The sequence below is a fragment of the Staurois parvus genome, unplaced genomic scaffold (assembly GCF_062004578.1).
Source record: "Staurois parvus isolate SC_StPar_1 unplaced genomic scaffold, SC_StPar_1.0 ptg000552l, whole genome shotgun sequence".
Taxonomy (NCBI): domain Eukaryota; kingdom Metazoa; phylum Chordata; class Amphibia; order Anura; family Ranidae; genus Staurois; species Staurois parvus.
In genome coordinates this window covers 2,245,001-2,269,519 of record NW_028318348.1, presented here as the reverse complement: position 1 = coordinate 2,269,519, position 24,519 = coordinate 2,245,001, and the positions used below count along the sequence as shown (strand labels likewise).

The 24,519-nt window shown below is 44.2% G+C and overlaps 1 protein-coding gene across 1 annotated transcript in view; it reads left to right on the top strand.

The window, feature by feature from the left end:
* The window catches only part of DDRGK1 (DDRGK domain containing 1), a 137,123-nt gene that overhangs the window by 57,112 nt on the left and 55,492 nt on the right, over positions 1 to 24,519 (top strand). Inside the window, exons 3-4 of the mRNA XM_089691170.1 lie at positions 1,673 to 1,794; positions 4,418 to 4,519. Of these exons, the coding sequence (XP_089547296.1) occupies positions 1,673 to 1,794; positions 4,418 to 4,519 (224 nt within the window). The remainder of the gene's footprint in view (positions 1 to 1,672; positions 1,795 to 4,417; positions 4,520 to 24,519) is intronic.

Here is a 24,519-nt window from a genome sequence, read left to right as displayed (position 1 = left end):
TTTTCACCAAAGACATGTAGCAGAATACATCTCGGCCTAAATTTATGAAGAACAATTATTTATTTGCAAACTTTTATAACAGAAACAAAGAAAAACGTGTTATTTTTTCAAAACTTTCAGTCTTTTTTTGTTAATTTAGCAAAAAATAAAAACCCCAGCGGTGATTAAATACCACCAAAAGAAATCTCTAGTTGTGTGAAGAAAATGATAAAATTTAAGTTTGGGTACAATGTTGTATGACCGCGCAATTGTCATTCAAATTGTGAGAGCGCTGAAACCTGAAAACTGGCCTGGACAGGAAGGGGTAAAAGTGCCTGGTATGGTTAACAACTGTACCAAAAACGCGTCTCAGAGGTGTTTTTGAGGCGTTTTTGAGGTATTTTTTAGGCGTCTTCCATTGATTTCAGTGGGAAGAGGCGTTTTTGGGGCGTTTTTTTTAACTCCCCAAACATGCCCCAAAAGTAATGCAAGCAGGAGTTTTTACACCGCACTGCAAACGCAATGCTTCAGTGTGAAAACATACAGAGACATACATTCACATGCACAGGGAAGCAGTTTTCTTGAGCTTTTCGGGCTTTTTTTAAACGTAAAAACACTTGAAAAACTCACTGTGAAAATAGCCTAATGTAAGGGGGGACTCGGATGGGTTCCCTGATGTAAGAAGGGTACTCTGATTAGGACCCTGACATAAGGGGAGACTTTGATAAGGACCCTGAAATAAAGGCAGATTCTAACGGAGACCCTAATGTGATGAGGAAGGAGACTCTGAGGACCCTGATGTAAGGAGAGGGCTCTGATTAGGACCCTGACATAAGAGGAAACTTTGATAGGGACCCTGAAATAAAGGCAGATTCTAATGGGGAATCTAATGTTATGGGGTTGAGACTCTGATTAATTTTTATGGAAGGATCTGGGGTCTATAAGACCCCATATCCCTCCTCTTCTCTTAAAAGCATTTAATCACACCAAGATCAATGTGATCAAATGCTTTCCATTTTTAAAAATGGCGCCGTTTCCATCCAGGGAAACTGGAAGTGTACTGCTGATTACTGTATGCTCATCCCTTCCTGTTTCCTGTATCCTAGAGGCAGACAGAGCAGTTCGGGTCTTTGTCCTCCTCTATGATCGGCTGGCGGAAGTGCTGGCTGGTTGATCGGGTGTCCCAGTGGGATGGGATAGCCCGCAGAAGGCAGCAGGAGGGGAGGGAAATCCCCTCCCACAGCTTGTAAAAGCAAACCAGCAGCTAGTTAGCCACTCAGATTGCTTTTACAAGAGAGCTGACCTTCAGCAGTGCTAAATGTAAAAAAAAAACCTCTTGCCTGGTGCTAGGAACTGCATGTCCTGGGTGCTGGGTGTGGGGTGATAAGAATTTCACATCCCTGCTATGGTGCAACGCAACACACTGCTGTGCGGTGACATGAATGAACTTTCACTTTGTGCATGTAACGTTTTTTGTTTTTTTTTTTAAAAAAGGGTAAACTATGAGATGTGGTGAAACTCACATTACACCTCCCCTCGCTACAGAGCACTGATGAGAAATACTGACAGTTTTCCCTACTCCAAAATGGGGCATTTATTGTGCAGGCAGTGTGAAGAACCCTTCCAATAACTGCAGAACTGGTAAATATACATATATATGTCTGATCCTTTTGTACTGATTCTTGTTTTGTAGCAATGGCTGAAGAGGAGGAGGAGGAGGGCGATGATTCTCAGGAGATCCAGGCTCCAGGAAAGATCGGAGCTAAGAAGCAGAGGAAGTTAGAAGAGAAGCAAGCTAGAAAAGCCCAGCGAGAGGTGAGAAAATCTGTCCAGTAACAGGGGTATGGGAATGGATAAGTCCACCCAACACTGTAATTCAGTTCTCGGTGGACACTGGCCTATTAGGGCGTCATGCACATTGGGCGTTTAGCCCTGGTGCATGAGACTCTGGTGTTTAGGTGTGGGTGAAAGATACAGGCACCCCATTCTGCCCTGCTGGGGCAGCCTGTAAAATTCTATGAGAGGTTGACAGCTGTTCCCAGCTGAATGGGGCCTTGAGCTGTGCTAACATTTTGGGCATTCATTCATCTCTAGAATGTCCGAAGCGCAGACTGCTTGCATTCAGGGCATTTGTCCCCGGGCGCATACTGCCATAATGTTAGTACTGCACGGCGCACTATTCAGCCCCGTCCAGCTACAGCAGCTGTCGGCTTCTCATAGCTTTTTGGACCTCATGCCCACTGGGTGTCTTGGCGCCTTTGTGTTGCTCGCTCCGGCAGGCTTCCTCCATGCTTTGTGTTCGGTCTCCAGAAGACTCTGTGGCTGGTGATCGTACAGTATTGTCATCAAGTACAATACGGGGCTAATAGCTCTGCGTAGTTCATGGCAAGGGAACCAAGCATTTTCCTCTATCCCCAGCGTTAACAAGCAGTTAACCCTTGCAGTCTTGGGGATAGGGCCACTGCAAGGGTTTTTATTTTGTAATTCCCAGAGTTGGGATTTAATGTGGTTTTAACCACTTCCCGACCGGCCGTTGCATATGAACGGCCGGACGGTGGCAGTGCAGGGTCGGGTGGCCGTTTATAAACGGCCTCCCCGCACCCTGCTTGTGCGCGCTCCGTGGGAGCGCGCAGCACCGCTATCCGGTGCCCGCTGTGTCCTCCGGACACAGTGAAACACCGATCGTCGGACGGGACCTCTGTACGAGGTCCCGATCATGTGATCACTGATTGGCCAATCAGTGATCACATGCAAAGTAGTAAGCAAGATGTCACTTCTGACATCATTGCTTACTACGTGTGAAATCTGTGAATGATCACAGAGGTCACATGGTACAAGGCTATTCACAACAGCCTTGTACCATGTGACAAGCTGTGACCAATCACAGCTCACTCAGTACTTCTCAATGAGTGCAAGAATGCACACAGAGAGAAAGAGAAATGATTGCTTTTACATCCTATATGGGTGTAAAAGCAATCAGTGTAAAAAAAAAAAAAAATCTTCATCACCCCCCACAACTAGTACAGTGTCACCATGGTGACACTGTACTGCTAGGGTGACAGTATGTAAAATAATAAAATAAAATATAAGAATATAAAAAAATAAAATAAAAATGTAAAAAAAAATGTTTAAAAATTATAATTTTTGGTTATAAACTAATTTGGATTTTTTTTTTTTTAAAAAGATAACGGAATAAATTTTGGCAAAGAATTATGATGAAATATTATTTATTTGCAAAATTTTATTAAAAAAAACACTTTTTGGACTTTTTCATTTACATAGCAAAAAAAATAAAAATCCCAGCGGTGAATAAATACCACCAAAATAAAGCTTAATCTGTCTCAAAACAATGGTAAAAAATGCATTTGGGTACAGTGTTGCATGACCGCGCAATTGTCATTCAAAGTGTGATAGCGCTGAAAGCTGAAAATTGCCCTGGTCAGGAAGGGGGTAAAAGTGTCCGGACTGGAAGTGGTTAAAGTCTCAAGGTTTTTTAGCTTTTTGCATTCTATGCATGAAGGTTAAAAACCTTCTGTGTGCAGCAGTGACCCCAGCCCCCCTAAAACTTACCTGTACATCCCCTCCATCCAGCATTGTGCACAAGACCATCAGCTCTCCCAGGTCTCTCCCTCCTCGAGGCTGAGACAGCAGTGGTAGCCATTGGCTCCTGCTATGGTCAATCACAGCCAGTGAGCCAATGAGGTGAGAGCGGGGGGAGAGGCAGAGCCACGCTCCATGTGTGAATGGGTACACAGAGCAGCAGCTTTAAAGTGGAGCTCCAGCCACAATATAAAAAAATAACAGCAGCTACAAAAACTGTAGCTGCTGACTTTTAAAAAACAAACACTTACCTGTCCCACGATCCAGCGGTGTCCTCACCGCAGCCGGTCGGCTGTTTTCTCTTACCGGCGCTGGCATCTTCAGTGTGGGCACCCGCCTGTGACAGCTTCTGGCTTCACAGCCGTGTGCCCACTGCGCATGCATGAATAGCGCAGCGCTTTCTGAATGGTCCCATAGTCTTCTGGGACCTGTCACGTGTCCCAGAAGGCTACGGGGAGGGGAGGAGGACAACTTCCACTTCCAATTGTCTAGGCAATTGCAGCGGAATTGGGAGCAGGTACCTGTCCAAATCGAGTACCCTCCCAAAAGGTGCCAATACTTCATGGGGAGCAGAGAACGAGGCCTTAAAGCGGAACTTCCCCTTTAGGGTGGAGCTCTGCTTTAAGTAGCAGCATTGCTACACAGTGAAGCAGCCTCTTGAGAGAGGAGCCAAGGGGGTGCGTCCATGACCAAGCATATTGTTCTTTCTGGCTCTGCTGCTAAGTTGTTACTGCACAACCTTCAAACAAGTCTACGTTCCCAATGAATCATAATGGCTTATCAATCATGGACTATTTGTACGCTTGGTTTAGTAAAAGAATCCCATTGGTCTCTATAGGCTGAGGAAGCTGAGCGTCAGGAACGGAAGAAATTGGAGATGAAGCGTGAAGAAGAGAGGAGAAAAGAAGAAGAACGGCTCCGGATGGAGGAAGAGAAGGAGGTGAATCATTATCTATATACTATAGTTTTATTTATTTTTTTTGGCGGGGGGGGGTGTTTCTCAAAGAGTGTAGTGCTTTTCATGAGTCAAATCAGTAAGTTTGCAGGGCTTTTCCCCCAATTTAATTCAGAAGTAAAGTTTCTTACTCGAAGAGGAACTTCAGTCTTTCATAATTGTTTTAATGAATTTTTTTTAGCTCCTCTTATCAGTCATGCATCATTGGCCTAGATTCAGATAAACACCTGCCCTGCGATTCACTGATCGGGTGCAGCAGCTTGGGCCCCGTGCCGCCATCTTGGTTCTCCTCAGTTGTCAAAAGCTACCAGCATGTGCCAGATTCAGGCCTTCGATGATGACTACAGCTCCCCATCAGCTGCTGTTATTTCCGACTCCCATAGCCTTTTGGGTTATATGATGTGCACTATCCGGAGGCTAAGGCAGCAGAGACATGTCATGTATGCCTAGGCGAGAATGGTGGCGGAAGGGCCCGGACTAAACCTTAAAAGAAATAATATAAAAAGCCTAAATAAAAATGTTGATATTTATTGCGGAGGGTAGAGACTGTGCAAAGAGCTTCAAGTGATTTGGTGTACCAAGTGTGCCCATGCACTTACTGCTCCTGGCCAGCACAACAGTGTCCAGGGAAAGATGTAGCCCTGAGCTATAGTCTGCTAAAAGGATACATTTGCACAATCAGAATGCTAGTTGCTACCAAAACCATGGACCCATGGCTGGAGTATGTATGTATATATATATGTATGTATGTATGTGTATATATATATATATATCACCTCCAACAACGCCACCATCAAACCCGCCCCGCAGGCCAGAGTATTTGGTGTCATTCTGGACTCCAACCTTTCCTTCCAGCCCCAAGTCCAATCTTTAACAAACTCGTGCAGACTCCACCTCCGCAACATCGCCAAAATCCGCACGTTCCTAACCCCAGAAACCACTAAACAGCTCATCCACTCCCTCATCATATCACGACTCGACTACTGCAACTCCCTCCTCACTGGCCTGCCTCACCGCTGGCTATCCCCTCTTCAGTCGATCCTGAATACGGCAGCCAGACTCATTCACCTTTCCAACCGCTCCGTCTCCGCCACCCCCCTCTGCCAATCCCTCCACTGGCTTCTGATTGCGCAACGGATCAATTTCAAAATCCTAACATTGACGTACAAAGCTGTCCACCATACTGCCCCAAACTACATCACTGACCTAATATCCAAGTACCGCCCAGCACGCACACTCCGCTCCTCACAAGACCTCCTTCTCTCTAGTTCCCTGGTCTCCTCCTCCCATGCCCGCCTCCAGGACTTCTTCAGGGTGTCACCCTTCCTCTGGAACTCCCTGCCCCAACCCATCAGATTATCACCTACTCTCCTCTTCTTTAGGCGCACCCTGAAAACCCACCTCTACAGGGAAGCCTACCCCACCCCCTGCTAACTTGCCGACCTCCTCCACTCTTCCTACCACTCCATCCCCCACAGCTATCTCCTCCTGTGCTACCATCCCCTCCCTCCTAGATTGTAAGCTCGTAAGAGCAGGGCCCTCAATCCCCTCATGTTTTGCATTGTATTGTTGTTGTTCTGTCCCATGTTCTGTCCCCCTTTGTAATGTACAGCGCTGAGCGAACTATCGGCGCTTTATAAATACTGTATAATAATAATATATATAATCTGTGCAAATGTTTTAGGCAGGTGTGAAAAAATGCTGTAAATTAAGAACGTTTTCAGAAGTGTTAATACTTTCTTATTATCAATAACCAAAATGAGTTAAAAAAAAGGAAATAAACAAAAGAGACATACAAATCAATATTTGGTGTGATCACCCTTTGCCTTCAAGACAACATGAATTCTTCTAGTTTGACTTGCACGCAGTTTTTGAAGGAACTCAGTAGGTAGGTTGTTCCAAACATCCTGGAGAACTAAGCACAGATCTTTGCTGGCTGTAGGCTGCCCATTCATGTAATCCCGGACATACTCCATGATGTTGGTATCTGGACGCTGGGGTAAATTTTTGGCCAATCTCACGCCTCCCTGATGGTATGGCATGATGGATAGGTATCTGCCTGTAATTCTCAGCATTTGCCCCAATTTTTTGTTTCGCTCTATTGTTCCATCTTTCCCCTTCACTTGCTCTTATCGAGTTGGGGCAGGAGAAGTGGTGTGACCGGACTGATGTCACTGGATTAGTACAGCTGCTTAGGGACCACATTTTCTCTTATATCTGGCTATCAATATGTGGCCCCTGAGGGCTACAAGGAGATGTGTTAAAGAGAGTTAGGCTGGAGAGGAGGCAGCTGCGTGACACTGGGTGCTAAGCACCCGCAAGTCTGTAAGAAACTGATTGCAGGGTAATCCCTGCATGAAGAAATAGATCTTAACCTCCCTGGCGGTATTCCCGAGTGTAGCTCGGGGTAAAGTTTCAGCACCACAAGCGGTAACCCCGAGCTACACTCGGGAATACACTGCAGTGTTGCTCCGGGATCCCTTGATCACTTACCTTGTCCTGCACTCCTGCGATGTCCCTCCTGCAGTGTCCCCTGTAATGTCCTCCGGCCGATGCTGGCATCCGTCTTCCGGGTTCCGTTCCCTGCTTCGTCGGGACGTACGGGGGACGGAACTGGCGGGAAATTTAAAAATGTCAAAAAGTTACATTCACTAAATACACTAAAATCACATAGTATAACATTCCTGTATCAAACCATTTCACATACATTTTGTCCCGAGTGCTTTGTCCGGCGCCCTGCCTGCATTTTACTGTTCTTTCTGCCTGGAAACTGAGAAACGTCCATGGCGTCCAAAAAGCGTCCCTTTAGGTCCAAATCGGTCTTAGACCGGCTATAGAACAGCGATAGTAAATTAGAACCACTTGCAGAATTGAGTGATAATGATTAGTGGGGGAAATTCATCATCAGACACTGAAAACGATTCTGCGACTTTGCTCAGTGATGTGCGAACTTGGCGCTCTATTTCACATTTCAGTGTTTTTGGTTTGATTATATTATTGAATTAAATGTATTATTGTTATATTATTATTTTTTATGATTATTTATTATATTATAATTTATGATTTCGTGTTTCAAATTTTATCATACCCGGGATGTTTACTAGACTCTTGTTCGGACAGATTTCAGTGAGTTATTCTTAAAAATTACAGCCTACAATAAAAAAACAACATATTTTCATGCAAAAAAATATACCGCTTTGAGCACAGAAATACTGACGTAATCAGACCGCTAGGGAGATTAACTACCTGCCGACCGCAGATAGCCGAATGACGGCTAAACTGCGGCCGGCCAGTTCTGAGTGGACGTCATATGACGTCCTCCCAGAACGCGCTCTCCTGCGCACCCGGCGATCTCCGTGATCGCTGTGTCCTACGGACACAGCTGATCACGTGATGTGGTAAAAGGCCAATCACAGCGGCCTTTTACCACTTGATCAGCGGTGTCCAATGACACGCTGATCAGAGGGAAATGCAAGTGCCGGTTCTCGGCTGCACTTTCCTCACGCTGTCAGATCGTGAGGAAAGTACTGCCGAGAACCGGCAGTTGTCAGAGCGGGGATCGGCACCGATCATCAGGGCACTGATGATGAGTGCCCTGATGATCGGTGCCCAGCAGTGCCACCCGCAAGTTCCACCCACCTGTGCCCAGCAGTGCGCCCACTAGCTCCGCCCACCTGTGCCCAGCAGATCACCCACCTGTGCCCAGCAGATCACCCACCTGTGCCCAGCAGTGCACCTATCTGTGCCCAGAAGTGCCACCTACCTGTGCCCAGCAGTGCCACCCACCTGTGCCCACCCACCTGTGCCCACCAGTGCCACCCACCTGTGCCCACCCACCAGTGCTGCCCACCAGTGCCACCCACCAGTGCAGCCCAGCAGTGCTGCCAGTCAGTGCCACCAGTCAGTGCCCAGGGGTTGTGCCAGTCAGTGCCGCCAGTCAGTGCCCAGCAGTGATGCCAGTCAGTGCCGTCTGTCAGTACCCATCATCAGTGCCGCCTATCAGTGCTGCATATTAGTGCTGCCTATCCGTGACACCTCATTAGTGCTGTCTATCAGTGCCGCCTATCCATGCCACCTCATTAGTGCTGCCTATCAGTGCCCTTTAGTGCTGCCTAACAGTGCCGCCTATCAGTGCCCATCAGTGCTGCCTCATCAACGCACATCAGTGAAGGAGAAAAAATACCTGTTTGAAAAATTTTATAATAGAAACAAAGAAACTTTTTTTTTTTTTTTTAATTTTTTGCATTTTTTTTTTTATAGCGCAAAAAGTAAAGCGCCCAGTGGCGATTAAATACCACCAAAAGAAAGCTCTATTTGTGAGAAAAAAATGATCAATATTTCATATGGGTACAATGTTGCATGACCGCGCAATTGTCAATCAAAGTGCGGCAGCACTGAAAGCTGAAAATTGGCCTGGTAAATAAGGGGGTATAAGTGCCTGGTAGGCAAGTGGTTAAGCACAGATGATGAGAACTGGATACTGAACCCCTTCCTTTACTGAAAAAAAGTATAAAAATAAAACTGGAATTCCACTTCAACAGGTTATCGTATTTTAAAAAGCTTTTTAAATCTGTAGATTTATTTAAATTCTAGAGTATATACATCGTGTGTACAATTATTAGGTAAGTGAGTATGTTGACCAAATCATCATTTTTATGCATATTGTCTAATGCAGGCCATAGACGGGTCATTTATCGGACGAAAGAATAATCGACAGATAATCGCACCGTTAGTGGGCAATGTCGTTGGCCGATTTTCGCGGTTCCTTCTCGTTTCTTTTATCGGTTATGTTGGAAAATCTACGAAAAATGGCCGATGTTCGTAAGCATTGGTGGCAACAGAACGACTGATTTTTCGTTTTTCGGCCAATAAACGACCCGTCTATGGCCTGCCTAACTCCCAACAGTATAAACTTGAATGCTTATTGGATTTAAGCATGTCAGGTGATGTGTATTTGTGTAATGAGGAAGGGTGTGGCCTATCCAGTGTGTTCATTGTTTTTTGGAGAACAGATCTTAGCCAAAAGTCTGAAAAGCCACAAACTGAACACGTACCAGGATATCATAGATGCTGGCCCTGGATGGTGCCTGAAAATCAATGGCTCCATTCTTCTGGAGAGAGATGCACATTTAGGGCTCGTTCACACTTGGCTGTTTTACCAACGCTTGCCAAACGCTCCTATAGCGTTTGGCAAGCGTTGGTCCGGTGTTTGCAAAGCGTTTTTTAACGCTCGGCAAACGCTGCATGCGCGGTTTAGCGGCGGTTGCTAGGCGTTTGCCGAGCGTTAATAACGCCCCACAAAGGCCTATAAGCAGTTTGAGTGGTGTTACCGCACCGCAAACGCCCCGCGTCGCAACCGCACCGCAAATGCCGGCCGGGCGTTTGCGGAGCGGCACCATAGATGAGAATAGGAGGCTTCAACGCCTCCTGACTCGACCAGAGGTGTCCGTTTTGCCGCGACGCGAACGCTCCCGTTAGAACAGCACCATGTGCTGTAATGTGCAAAATTGGCAGAGGCGTTTGGGACGCGGTAAAAACGCTTCCCAAACGCCTCTCTGCCGCCTGCACACAGCGCTAGTGTGAACGTAGCCTAAGACATTGACATGGGAAGTGCTGTGATCTTTGTGACAGGTAATAATACCTGGAAGTATTCCATAATATTTAGCATGTTTATACTCGCCATGATGCCAGGTCCATTTTAACTACAGGTGGGTGTGCCCCATAGTCATTATCCCCAATGATTAGTAAGTTTTGTAATGTGTTGCTCGTTGTATATAGAAACCCATCAGAGTTTGGTGTGAAGGTGTCAGTGGTGTCAGGGTTTGGTTCACACTTTCTTCCTACTCTGAAGAATCCAGCTGTACTATGGAGGAAAGGTTGTTGGAGCACTTATGAGTCACACCTGTGTTAGATCTTCTATATGTGTAGGCTGCGCTCATTAATCGGTTAGTACTCCCTTGTAGAAACACAGAATTGTTTAGGCAGTTAGATATTTTTAACATCTGTCACCAAGGCAGACTGAAAGTGGGAGGATGAAGACAGCTGTAATTTTGAGGGAAGAATCAGTCTTGCACAGAAGCGTTGATTGCAAAGTTATAGCTAACGGGAACTAACCTAAGTTTTGTCCCTTCTAGAAACTTTATTTTCTAAATTCTTAATTCAAAAAAAATATATAAGCATGTGTATATTTACAGTGTAAGTGTAAAAAAATAAATAAAATAAATATATACCGTATTTTTTGCTCCATAAGACGCACCTAGGTTTTAGAGGCGAAAAACAAGAAAAAAAAATATTATGAACCAATGGACTGCAGACACACTGCAGGAGATGACCAGAGACTGCGGACATACTACAGGAGATGACCAGAGACTGCAGACACAGTACAGGAGATGACCAGAGACTGCAGACACAGTACAGGAGATGACCAGAGACTGCGGACATACTACAGGAGATGACCAGAAACTGCAGACACAGTACAGGAGATGACCAGAGACTGCAGACACAGTGCAGGGGATGACCAGAGACTGTGGACACAGTACAGGAGATGACCAGAGACTGCGGACACAGTACAGGAGATGACCAGAGACTGCGGACACAGTACAGGGGATGACCAGAGACTGCGGACACAGTACAGGGGATGACCAGAGACTGCGGACACAGTACAGGGGATGACCAGAGACTGCGGACACAGTACAGGGGATGACCAGAGACTGCAGACACAGTACAGGAGATGACCAGAGACTGCGGACACAGTACAGGGGATGACCAGAGACTGCGGACACAGTACAGGAGATGACCAGAGACTGCGGACACAGTGCAGGGAATGACCAGAGACTGCAGACACAGTACAGGGAATGACCAGAGACTGCAGACAGTGCAGGGAATGACCAGAGACTGCTGACCTTTGAGGAGGGAGGGGGAGCGGGTACCTGAATTTGACAGGTACCCGCTCCCACTTCCGCGGAGTTATCCTTCCCTCTTCTTCCCGGGCCGGCTTCTGTGACAGCCGGGTGCCCACTGCGCATGCGCGAGAAGTGCTGCGCTTTGTGAATGGCCCGGCGCTTTCTGGGACCTGTCATGTGTCCCAGAAGACACCGGATCATTCACAAAGCGCAGCACATGCGCAGTGGGCACCCGGCTGTCACAGAAGCCGCCGCGGGAAGACTGTAGAGCGCTGGAGCGAGGAACAGGTAAGGCCCTGCAGAAGAGAACAGCTGAGCGGCCGGCCCGATATTCTGACATGGTGGCGGCAGAAATACCGGACCGGCCACTTTATATTCGCTCTATAAGACGCACTGACATTTTCCCCCCTTTTTTGGGGGGAAAAAAGTGCGTCTTATGGAGCGAAAAATACGGTATATATAGCCTTGAAAAAGTATTCATACCCCTTAACATTTTCCACATTTTGTCATGTTACAACCGAAAACTGAAATGTATTTTATTGGGATTTTATGTGATAGACCAACACAAAGTGGCACATACAGTGGGGCAAAAAAGTATTTAGTCAGCCACCAATTGTGCCTGTGTGGGTTTCCTCCAACACTCCAAAGACATGCTGGTAGGTTAATTGGCTCCTGTCTAAATGTTTTGGATCATTGTCATGTTGGAAGACCCAGCCACGTTTCATCTTCAATGCCCTTGCTGATGGAAGGAGGTTTGCACTCAAAATCTCACGATACATGGCCCCATTCATTCTGTCCTATACGTGGATCAGTCGTCCTGGTCCCTTTGCGGAAAAACAGCCCCAAAGCATGATGTTGCCACCCCCATGCTTCACAGTAGGTATGGTGTTCTTTGGATGCAACTCAGCATTCTCTCACCTCCAAACACGACGAGTTGTGTTTCTACCAAACAGTTCTATTTTGGTTTCATCTGACCATATGACATTCTCCCAATCCTCTTCTGGATCATCCAAATGCTCTCTAGCAAACTTCAGACGGGCCGGACATGTACTGGCTTAAGCAGGGGGACACGTCTGGCACTGCAGGATCTGAGTCACTGGCGGCGTAGTGTGTTACTGATGGTAGCCTTTGTTACGTTGGTCCCAGCTCTCTGCAGGTCATTCACTAGTTCCCCCCGTGTGGTCCTGGGATTTTTGCTCACATTCTTGTGATCATTTTGACCCCACGGGGTGAGATCTTGCGTGTAGCCCCAGATCGAGGGAGATTATCAGTGGTCTTGTATGTCTTCCATTTTCTAATTATTGCTCCCACAGTTGATTTGTTAACACCTATTGCAGATTCAGTCTTCCCAGCTTGGTGCAGGTCTACAATTTTGTTTCTGGTGTCCTTCGACAGCTCTTTGGTCTTCACCATAGTGGAGTTTGGAGTGTGACTGTTTGAGGTTGTGGACAGGTGTCTTTTATACTGATAACAAGTTCAAACAGGTGCCATTGATACAGGTAATGAGTGCAGGACAGAGGAGCCTCTTAAAGAAGAAGGTGCAGGTCTGTGAGAGCCAGAAATCTTGCTTGTTTGTAGGTGACCAAATACTTATTTTCCACCATAAATTGCAAATAAATTCTTTCCAAATCAGCCAATGTGATTGTCTGGATTTGTTTCTCATTTTGTCTCTCATAGTTGAGGTCTACCTATGATGCCAATTACAGGCCTCTCTCATCTTTTTTAAGTGGGAGAACTTGCACAATTGGTGGCTGACTAAATACTTTTTTGCCCCACTGTATATTGTGACGTGGAAGGAAAATGATAAATGGCTATCAAAAGTAAATATCTGAAAAGTGTGGCAGCATTTGTATTCAGCCCCTTTACTCTGATACCTCTAAATAAAATTTAGTGGAACCAATTACCTTCAGAAGTCACCTAATTAGTAAATAGAGTCCACCTGTGTGTCATGAAATCTCAGTATAAATACAGCTGTTCTGTGAAGCCCTCAGAGGTTTGTTAGAGAACATTAGTGAGCAAACAGCATCATGAAGGCCAAGGAACACACCAGACAGGACAGGGATAAAGTTGTGCAGAGGTTTAAAGCAGGGTTAGGTTATACAAAAAAATATCCCAAGCTTTGAACATCTCATAGAGCACTATTCAATACACCATCGAACATGGAAAGAGTATGGCACAATTGCACACCAACCAAGACATTGCCGTCCACCTAAACTGACAGGTTGGGCAAGGAGAGCATTCATCAGAGCAGCAGCCAAGAGGCTCATGGTAACTCTGGAGGAGCTGCAGAGATCCACAGCTCAGGTGGGAGAATCTGTCCACAGGACAACTATTAGTCATGCACTCCACAAATCTGGCCTTTATGGAAGAGTGACAAGAAGAAAGCCATTGTTGGAAGAAAGCAGGGTCCGGGGAGACCAGATATAGTGAATGCAGGGTCCGGGGAGACCAGATATAGTGAATGCAGGGTCCGGGGAGACCGGATATAGTGAATGCAAGGTCCGGGGAGACCAGATATAGTGAATGTGGGGTCCGGGGAGACCGGATATAGTGAATGCAGGGTCCGGGGAGACCGGATATAGTGAATGCAGGGTCCGGGGAGAGCAAATATAGTGAATGCAGGGTCCGGGGAGAGCGGATATAGTGAATGCAGGGTCCAGGGAGACCGGATATAGTGAATGCAGGGTCCAGGGAGACCAGATATAGTGAATGCAGGGTCCGGGGAGATCGGATATAGTGAATGCAGGGTCCAGGGAGACCAGATATAGTGAATGCAGGGTCCGGGGAGACCAGATATAGTGAATGCAGGGTCCGGGGAGACCAGATATAGTGAATGAAGAGGGTTTAGTAACACTTTAACCTCCATTGCACCAGAAGATTATGACAGTGGGGGTGGATGGGCATCAGTGGAGGGAAATTTCAGCGAAAGGAGGACACAGCGGCACAGGGGACACATCTCTCTAAAGGCAAGTAATGTCCCTTGTGCAGTTTTTTTTTTATTAATTTAATGATTATAATTATTCATTGTGATCAAAGGAAACTTTGTTACAACAAACTGACTGTAAAGTATAAAAGGAAGTGTTGGCAAAAGTTAAAAAAAAAATCATCCATAATTTTTTTTGCCTATTATTAATAAATTATAATTAAATAATAATAGGCAAAAAAAATTATGGATGATTTTTTGCCAACACTTCCTTTTATACTTTACAGTCAGTATAATTATTAGAGCTCAGTAATAGAAAATGCCAAATAACTTCTGATATCTACAATATACACACTTGTTCATCAACCATACAGAGTTCATGCAAGTATTAAAACTTTTTCATGTTTGGGGTCTATATCAATAATGAAAAAGAGAAATAATTTAGTGTAAATATTTTAAATAATATTAATTATATCAAAAATGTTATGCATTAAACAAGCTACAGCTGCATTATATTATTGCATTTTTTGTACGTCTATGTACATGTTAATTTAAACACAAATATCCGTTCAGGGTATTTTTAAAACAAAATGCATAACAAAGGTCCTATTTGTGCTTAAAAAGTCATTTTGATATGCAAAGTGGTTAAAAAAATTATTGCTTTTAACAAACCAGTGCATATCAATTAATTAGTGTTTAGTTTTAGATGGAGCAAGAGAGGATTAGAACCCCTGTCAGATTTTTCAGTAATGTTGGTGTCCCCACTGGGGAGATTCACCCTGTTTTCTTGTCCTGTTAAACATTGTGACCACAGTGACTGGAAATCATTAGTTTTACATCTGTCACCTGAACAAGCAGTGAAGGAAAATATTTCAATGAGGACACCCATGTCAGTAACAGTGGTCTAAAATGTGAAGTTTTTTTTTTTTTTTTTTTATAAACCCTTCTTATCTCTATCCAAAATTTTAAAAAACTATATATATATATATATATATATATATATCTAAATAAATAAATAAATAAAAGTTTTGTCTATGCATACAGTTTAATTATGAGTCTTGCCCTTTTTTCAGGTCAGAATTTCTTTTTTTTTTTTTTTACCAATGTACAAAGCCATAGATATAACAAAGATGGTTAATACAGACATATATACTGTGTGTGTGTGTATGTGTATATATATATATATATATATATATATATATATATATATATATACAGTTGTGTTCAAAATAATAGCAGTCAGACATCACTAACCGGATCAATCACTGTTTTTGGTAGAAATGATATTTCTACATGGCAAATAATTTCCTAGCAGGTGTAGTAGAGTAATAGAAATCCAACAGACCCAACAGTCATGACATGCATGCTGCTGATTCTGTGTAATTGAATCACTAATTGAAAGGGGCATGTTCAAAATAATAGCAGTGTGGAGTTCTATTAGTGAGGTCATTCATTCTTTGAAAAACTGGTGGCAATTATTGCCCTTATTTAAGGAAGGAAGGCAGCAAATGTTGTACATGCTGGTTACAGTGCATTTCTCTCTGAAATTCTGAGGAAAATGGGTCGTTCCAGACATTGTTCAGAAGAACAGCATACCTTGATTAAAAAGTTGATTGGAGAGGGGAAAACATATAAAGAAGTGCAGAAAATGATAGGCTGCTCGGCTAAAATTATCGCAAATGCTTTAAAATGGCAACCAAAACCTGAAAGACGTGGAAGAAAGCGAAAAACTACCATTCGAATGAATAGAAGAATAGCCAAAATGGCGCGGACTCAGCCAACAATCAGCTCCAGGAAGATGAAAGAAGGTGTAAAGTTCCCTGTGAGGACTGTTACAATTAGAAGACTCCTATGTGAAGCCAAGCTATCTGCAAGAATCCCCCGCAAAGTCCCACTGTTGGAAAAAAGACGTGTGCTGAAGAGGTTACAATTTGCCAAAGAGCACATTGACTGGCCTAAAGAGAAATGGGGGAACATTTTGTGGACTGATGAAAGTAAGATTGTTCTTTTTGGGTCTAGTGGCCGGAGACAGTTTGTCAGACGACCCCCAAACACTGAATTCAAGCCACAGTACACTGTGAAGACAGTGAAGCATGGTGGTGCAAGCATCATGATATGGGGATGTTTCTCATACTACGGTGTTGGGCCTATTTATCACATACCAGGGATCATGGATCAGTTTGAATACATCAGAATACTTGAAGAGGTCATGCTGCCTTATGCTGAAGAGGAAATGCCCTTGAAATGGGTGTTCCAACAAGACAACGACCCCAAACACACCAGTAAACGTGCAACATCTTGGTTCCAGACCAACAAGATTGACGTTATGGAGTGGCCAGCCCAATCCCCGGATCTTAATCCAATAGAAAACTTGTGGGGTGACATCAAAAATGCCGTTTCTGAGGCAAAACCAAGAAATGGAGAAGAACTGTGGAATGTCGTCCAATCATCCTGGGCTGGAATACCTGATCACGGGCCAGAAGTTGGGTGACTCCATGCAACACAGATGTACAGCAGTTCTCAGAAACAGTGCGACTACAACCAAATATTCAGGAAGTCATTCAAAGGAAAGCAAAATCTTCAAACATTTTTCAGTTTATATAGTGAATGTTTGAGTTTGTAAAGAAGAATACAAACACTGCAATTTTTTGAACCGTCTAATATTCACTTTTCTTCAATTTTTTTAGAGGAACAACACAAATTTGATCTATTTTTCTTCATGTTTTGATTTGGAATAGAATGTGTCGTGTTCCCAATGCATTTGTGTGGATGGAAATAAAAGCTATTAGAAGGATTTTGAGCTTTATTCACTTTTTTCAACACACTGCTATTATTTTGAACACAACTGTGTGTGTATATATATATATATATATATATATATATATATATATATATGTGCATATGTATGTATGTATCTTTATGTGTATGTATATATATATACAGTCATGGCCGAAATTGTTGGCACCCTTGATATTTTTCCTGAAAATCAAGTATTTCACACAAAAAAGGTATTGCATTAACACATGTTTTGCTATACACATGTTTATTCCCTTTGTATGTATTGGAACAAATATAAAACAGAGGCAGAAAAGCAAATATGACATAATGTCACACAAAACCCCAAAAATGGGCTGGACAAAAGTATTGGCACCCTTTACTTAATATTTGGTTGCACACCCTTTGGAAAACATAACTGAAATCAGTCGCTTCCTATAACCATCAATAAGCTTCTGACACCTCTCACCCGGAATTTTGGACCACTCTTCCTTTGCAAACAGCTCCAGGTCTCTCTTATTGGAAGGACACCTTTTCCCAACAGCAATTTTAAGATCTCTCCACAGGTGTTCAATGGGATTTAGATCTGGGCTCATTGCTGGCCACTTCAGAACTCTCCAGCGCTTCTTTGCCATCCATTTCTGAGTGCTTTTTGACGTATGTTTGGGGTCATTGTCCTGCTGGAAGACCCAGGATCTTGGACGCAAACCCAGCTTTCTGACACTGGGCCCTACAGTGCGACCCAAAATCCTTTGGTAATCCTCAGATTTCATGATGCCTTGCACACAGTCAAGGCACCCAGTGCCAGAGGCAGCAAAACAACCCCAAAACATCATTGAACCTCCACCATATTTTACCGTAGGTACTGTGTTTTGTTCTTTGTAGGCCTCATTCCGTTTTCGGTAAACAGTAGAATGATGTGCTTTACCGAAAAGCTCTATCTTGGTCTCATCTGTCCACAAGACGTTTTCCCAGAAGGCTTTTGGCTTACTCAAGTACATTTTGGCAAACTGTAGTCTTGCTTTTTTATGTCTCTGTGTCAGCAGTGGGGTCCTCCTGGGTCTCCTGCCATAGCGTTTCATTTCATTTAAATGTCGACGGATAGTTCGCGCTGACACTGATGCTCCCTGAGCCTGCAGGACAGCTTGAATGTCTTTGGAACATGTTTGGGGCTGCTTATCCACCATCCGGACTATTCTGCGTTGCAATCTTTCATCAATTTTCCTCATCCGTCCACGACCAGGGAGATTAGCTACAGTGCCATGGGTTGCAAACTTCTTGATAATGTTGCGCACTGTGGACAAAGGCAAATCTAGTTCTCTGGAGATGGACTTGTAACCTTGAGATTGTTGATATTTTGCCACAATTTTGGTTCTCAGGTCCTCAGACAGTTCTCGTCTCCTCTTTCTGTTGTCCATGCTTAGTGTGGCACAGACAGACACACAATGCAAAGGTTAAGTGAACGTCTCTCCTTTTTATCTGCTTTCAGGTGTGATTTCTATATTGCCCACACCTGTTACTTGCCCCAGGTGAGTTTACAGGAGCATCACATGCTTGTAACATTCTTATTTATCCGCAGTTGTGAAAGGGTGCCAATACTTTTGTCCAGCCCATTTTTGGAGGTTTGTGTGACATTATGTCGAATTTGCTTTCTTTCCTCCCTTTTTTTGTTTTGTCCCAATACACACAAAGGGAATAAACATGTGTATAGCAAAACATGTGTTAATGCAATACGTTTCGTGAGAAATACATGATTTCCTGGAGAAATATCAAGGGTGCCAACAATTTCGGCCATGACTGTATATGTATGTATGGCGTGTGTGTGTGTATATGTGTGTGTGTATGTGTGTGTGTGTATGTGTGTGTATATATATATATATATATATGTGTGTGTGTATGTATATGTGAATATATATGTATGTATGGCATGTGTGTTTGTGTATATATATATATATATGTGTGTGTGTGTGTGCATATATGTATGTGTGTGTGTGTGTGTGTATATATACATATATAATGTGTGTGTATGTATATGTGAATATATATGTATGTATGTATGGCATGTGTGTGTGTGTGTGTATGTATATGTATGTATGTATATGTGTATATATATATATATATATATATATATATATATATATATATACAAATAAAAGATCTACAGAAATATATCGGGTGATATGAACATGCAGCTGTATAGAAAACATGAAGCTGCAACAAGATGCAATAGGTGTGTGCTTCACCATGTACGTTTACATCTTTATTAAAAATCTATAATAAAGATATTAGTAAAATCTTTACTACATTTTGGCATAATTTTATTAAAAAAAAAAAAAGAAAACTAATAATCAGCAATTCAAAATCTATTTTACAACTGTGTTGTCTTCATGATATCTTTCAATCTATTTATAATAAGTCATAACTTGGTGCTCATCTGGAAAGTAACAACGTAACACATTGACATACAATAGTTGTAGGTGATGGATTTTGCAATTTCTATCATCATCAGCTCATTTACTTTTGGTCAGTTTCATCTTATGTCTGTGGCACTGTCTATAATTTTGCGCACAGCCAGTTTTGTTGCAGAAATATAACCTGGAGTCTTTTTGTTTTTAAGACAGCAGAAGGGAAAAAAAAACCTCTGCCTGTCCTCCTACACAGATACTAAAGTTGGACTCTGACCTTTATGCCGTGTTTAGATCATTTTGTGTGATTACATTGTTTATAATGTTCTGTCAGTTTTTGAAATTACTAAATTAAAAATAGGACTATTATACCATCGGATTTAAGGCTGAGCTCTGTGCCTCTTTATTTTTATACACTCATTTTTGAACATATATGCTTGCTAGCAGCAGTGTAACATGTTCTAATCCCCATTCTGTCACCATCGAGCCTAAAAGAGCTAAAGGTTTAAGCACAGCAAGGGCCAGACTAAGGGATTAATTTACTAAAACTGAAGAGTGCAAAATCTGGTGCAGGTCTGCATAGAAACCAATCAGCTTTCAAGTGTTTTTTTGTCAAAGCTTAAAGTGGTTCTAAAGCCTTAAAGTGTTACTAACCCCACAACAGTACAATCAGTCTGTATATGCAGTAAAGCATGCTTGTTATACTCACTGTGGAACCTAAGAGGTTAATACTCTGCATTTTGTAAAAATGCTGTTTGATCCTGACTACTCTGATTCTCCCCTTCTTCCAGTGTCCCCCTCTTATCTCCTGATAAGACATATCGTGTGGAGTCACTCTGTACATGCTCAGTTTGGTGTGTATTGCTGGAGAGGGTTTTTTCTTCTTGGGAGAGTACTTGTGATCAGCACAGGGCCAATCAGCAGCCTCTAGACAGAGATCAGGGGTTCTGCATCCTCCTGGAGCAGAAAGAAAATTCCTCCTACGAGCTTTAACCAGTGCTCTGCTGGACACTTATAGAAGTCACAAGACTGCTATATACTGCTGATGAGAAAAGGTATTTAGCAGTTTATATTTACTAAAATAATTGCATTTCCATGTTCTGTGCACTGTAGGAAACCAAATATAGTGAATACATGGTCTGGGGAGACCGGATATAGTGATTGCAGGGTCCGGGGAGACCAGATATATTGAATGCAGGGTCCGGGGAGACCAGATATATTGAATGCAGGGTCCGGGGAGACCAGATATATTGAATGCAGGGACCGGGGAGACCGGATATAGTGAATGCAGGGTCCGGGGAGAGCGGATATAGTGATTGCAGGGTCCGGGGAAACCAGATATATTGAATGCAGGGTCCGGGGAGACCGGATATAGTGAATGTAGGATCCAGGGACACCAGATATAGTGAATGCAGGGTCCGGGGAGAACAGGTATAGTGAATGCAGGGTCCAGGGAGACCAGATATAGTGAATGCAGGGTCCGGGGAGAACAGGTATAGTGAATGCAGGGTCCGGGGAGACCAGATATAGTGAATGCAGGGACCGGGGAGACCAGATATAGTGAATGCAGGGACCGGGGAGACCAGATATAGTGAATGCAGGGACCGGGGAGACCAGATATAGTGAATGCAGGGTCCGGGGAGACCAGATATAGTGAATGCAGGGTCTGGGGAGACCAGATATAGTGAATGCAGGGTCCGGGGAGACCAGATATAGTGAATGCAGGGTCCGGGGAGACCAGATATAGTGAATGCAGGGTCCGGGGAGACCAGATATAGTGAATGCAGGGTCTGGGGAGACCAGATATAGTGAATGCAGGGTCCGGGGAGACCAGATATAGTGAATGCATGGTCCGGGGAGACCAGATATAGTGAATGCAGGGTCCTGGGGAGACCGGATATAGTAAATGCAGGGTCCGGGGAGACCAGATACAGTGAATGCAGGGTCTGGGGAGACCAGATACAGTGAATGCAGGGACCGGGGAGACCAGATATAGTGAATGCAGGGACCGGGGAGACCAGATATAGTGAATGCAGGGTCTGGGGTTTACTAACACTTTAATGCATTCTATGCATTAAGGTAAAAAACCTTCTGTGCAATAGAACCCCCCTCCCCCTTTTATATTTACCTGAGCTCATTCCCAAACCAGCGGTGTGCATGGAGACCTGGGGCTCTCCCGTCTCTGTTCCTCCTCACTGGGCAGATAGCAGCAGGAGCCATTGGCCAGTGGCTGCAGGGCTGAGCTGCCTGGTCTGTGTCAGCAGACAGAGCATGTCGGGAGCGAGCTTGCACATGTGCCCCCATAGGAAGCGGCTGTCTATGGTGAGCACTCGCTGAAGAGGAGGAGCCAGGAGCACTGGTGGGGGATCCCAGAAGAAGATCGGGACTGCTCTGTGCAAAACCAAAGCAGATGCTGTAAGTATGACATATTTATTATTTTGTTATAAAAAAATTTGAAGTGAGGAGCTGATTGGTTACTATGAACAGCTGCACCAGATTTTTCACTCATAAATGGATGAAATTGAGATTTCTACCATTTTTGGTTTATTATTAAAGCTTATCTCCAGGCAAAAAAAAAAAAAGAAACCGTTTCCCCATGTAGTGGGGCTGTGCACACACTGTACGGGTTAACGTGGTAGCAAACCTAGTGTTCTGGAAAGTTGCTGGTCCTATTGGTCTCTTCTGTCAAAAATAATTCCTCGTGCCTGTCAGCCGTGATGCATAATGAGGTGTGCATGCACATCTCAGCAGACATTTATGGCCCAATCGATGCCGCGTTGATGTGACTCCTGTGCGCATGCTCTGGGGTGACGTCATCATGACCCAGCCATTCAAGCAGCCGAAGGCACAAAATCTGGCAGGGAGACTCTGCAATGATGGAAGCACCCAGGACCCACCGGACCAATCACAGTGCTGTGCTGGAGGGCTAGGTTTGACCGGTAAGTATGCTATAATGTGTTAATAATCTGTGCATACTAACACATTACAGCATAACTCACCTGGGGGACCCCAACAAAGAAGAAATTACAACGGACTTATCTACCGCTTTAAATGCTTGTTTTTTTCTCTTTGAAAAAGAAGATTTACTTACCTAATCCTCCCAGCACAAGATTGGTCCAACACCCATGCACGGTTTTGAGTTTTAGAATGTTCCTGACGTCATCACGCCAGGGAAGGCTCCATAGATCAGGAACAGTCCAACGTTGGACAGTGGGGGAGTGCTGTTTTCCGATAGAACGGAGGATCAGATGAGTATAAGCTTTCTCCTCATCCCTAGACAAAATGAGCAGTTGAGCTGTACTAGTCACTTGATCCCATCTATCCTGATTTGTTCAGGACAGGCCAGATGCTAAAAGCGTGTGTCCCTTAGCAGCCGTTCCGGCACGTTGAAACTGTGCACATGTGCAGTGTGCTCTCCACTCTATCTGCTGCGGTCAAGCACTCCAGGTCCACAGGTACACCTTCCTCTCCAGCAGGAAGAACAGTTAACAACGCAGTTGGGACATTACCAAAATTCAGGCCAAATCTGGTGAGATTAGCTGTCAGATGTAGAAGTGACTTAGATGGTCTTGTTATAGAGATTTACAGCTATGAGGCTATAGGGCAGTTGTTCTCAACCTTCCTAATGCCGCGACCCTTTAATACAGTTCCTCATGTTGAGGTGACCCCCAACAATAAAATTATTTTCGTTGCTACTTCATAACTGCAGCAGCTCTTCTCATTCCCGCTATACAAGGCGTCACACCTCCCCCATCCCCACCACACAGAGCAGCCAGCTCTCTTCACACACGGCCCGCTCTCACCTCCACACCGCCGCCATCTTGGATCCACTCTCCCCTCTCCTCCACCCAGTCCCCAGCTAGCCGACTTCCTGACAGAGGCCACTCCCAATCTGAGGACGTCAAAACTTCTTCATTGGCGCTTCCCATTGACACTTCACCTCGTCTGGTTGGTGAAGTTCTAGTTTTTAATCCCGATAAGCCCCGCCTCACATTTACAGCTGGGATGATGTCGCCACTCAGCGATGATTGGGGGAGCAGTGCAGACAATGGGCGGGGCAGATGTTGTGGGAGATGATAGACTGGGGCAGAGGGGTCAGGTGTCATCACTGCTGACTGTTCTCTTACTCGTATGTGGGCGTATCTGCATGTGGGCGGACCCGTCTGGAGACGGATAGAGGAGCGATGTCTCCTTTCCTAAGACCATCGTAAATATGTGTTTTCCGATGGTTTTAGGCGACCCCTGTGAAAGGGTCGTTCGACCCCCAAAGGGGTCGTGACCCACAGGTTGAGAACTGCTGCTATAGAACAAGGTTACTTAGGCACAGAAAGGGCTGTTATATTTCTTAGAATAAATTCAAGACAAAAGTTTTTTTTGTTTTTTTTTCAGTGCTTAAGCTCAATGAGCATTTTTTTTCTTGTCCTTTGAGGGGCATAGGATATCTGAAGAACAATATCTTAGAGATCCAGGGATCTCGGACTGTTGGAAGGTTATTTGAACCAGAATAATCAAGGAGAAACCAAAAGTCTTGCTGTGGCAGGAGAGGTAGATTGGATCCTGATATTTGCATTTCAGCCTTGTCAGCCATGTACATTCCAGGTGTAGTCAGGCAGAATATTGTAGCCAGCAGCATCTGGACCTGGAGGAGTGGTGTCTACACCTGGAGGTGTTCCAGGACCTGTGCCGTAGATGGGAGGCAACGGATGTGAACCCCCTGGCCTCCTGGTTAACCACTTACCCTCCTGAGGATTTACCCCCCTTCATGACCAGGCCATTTTTTTTTTCATTACGGCGCTGCGTTACTTTGACAATTGCGCAGTCATGCAATGCTGCACCCAAATGAAATTTGTGTCTTTTTTTTCCCCACAAATAAAGCTTTCTTTCTGTGTTATTTGATCACCTCTACGTTTTTAATTTTTTGCTCTATAAGCAAACAAAGACCAACAATTTTGAAAAAAAAAACAATATTTTGGACTTTTT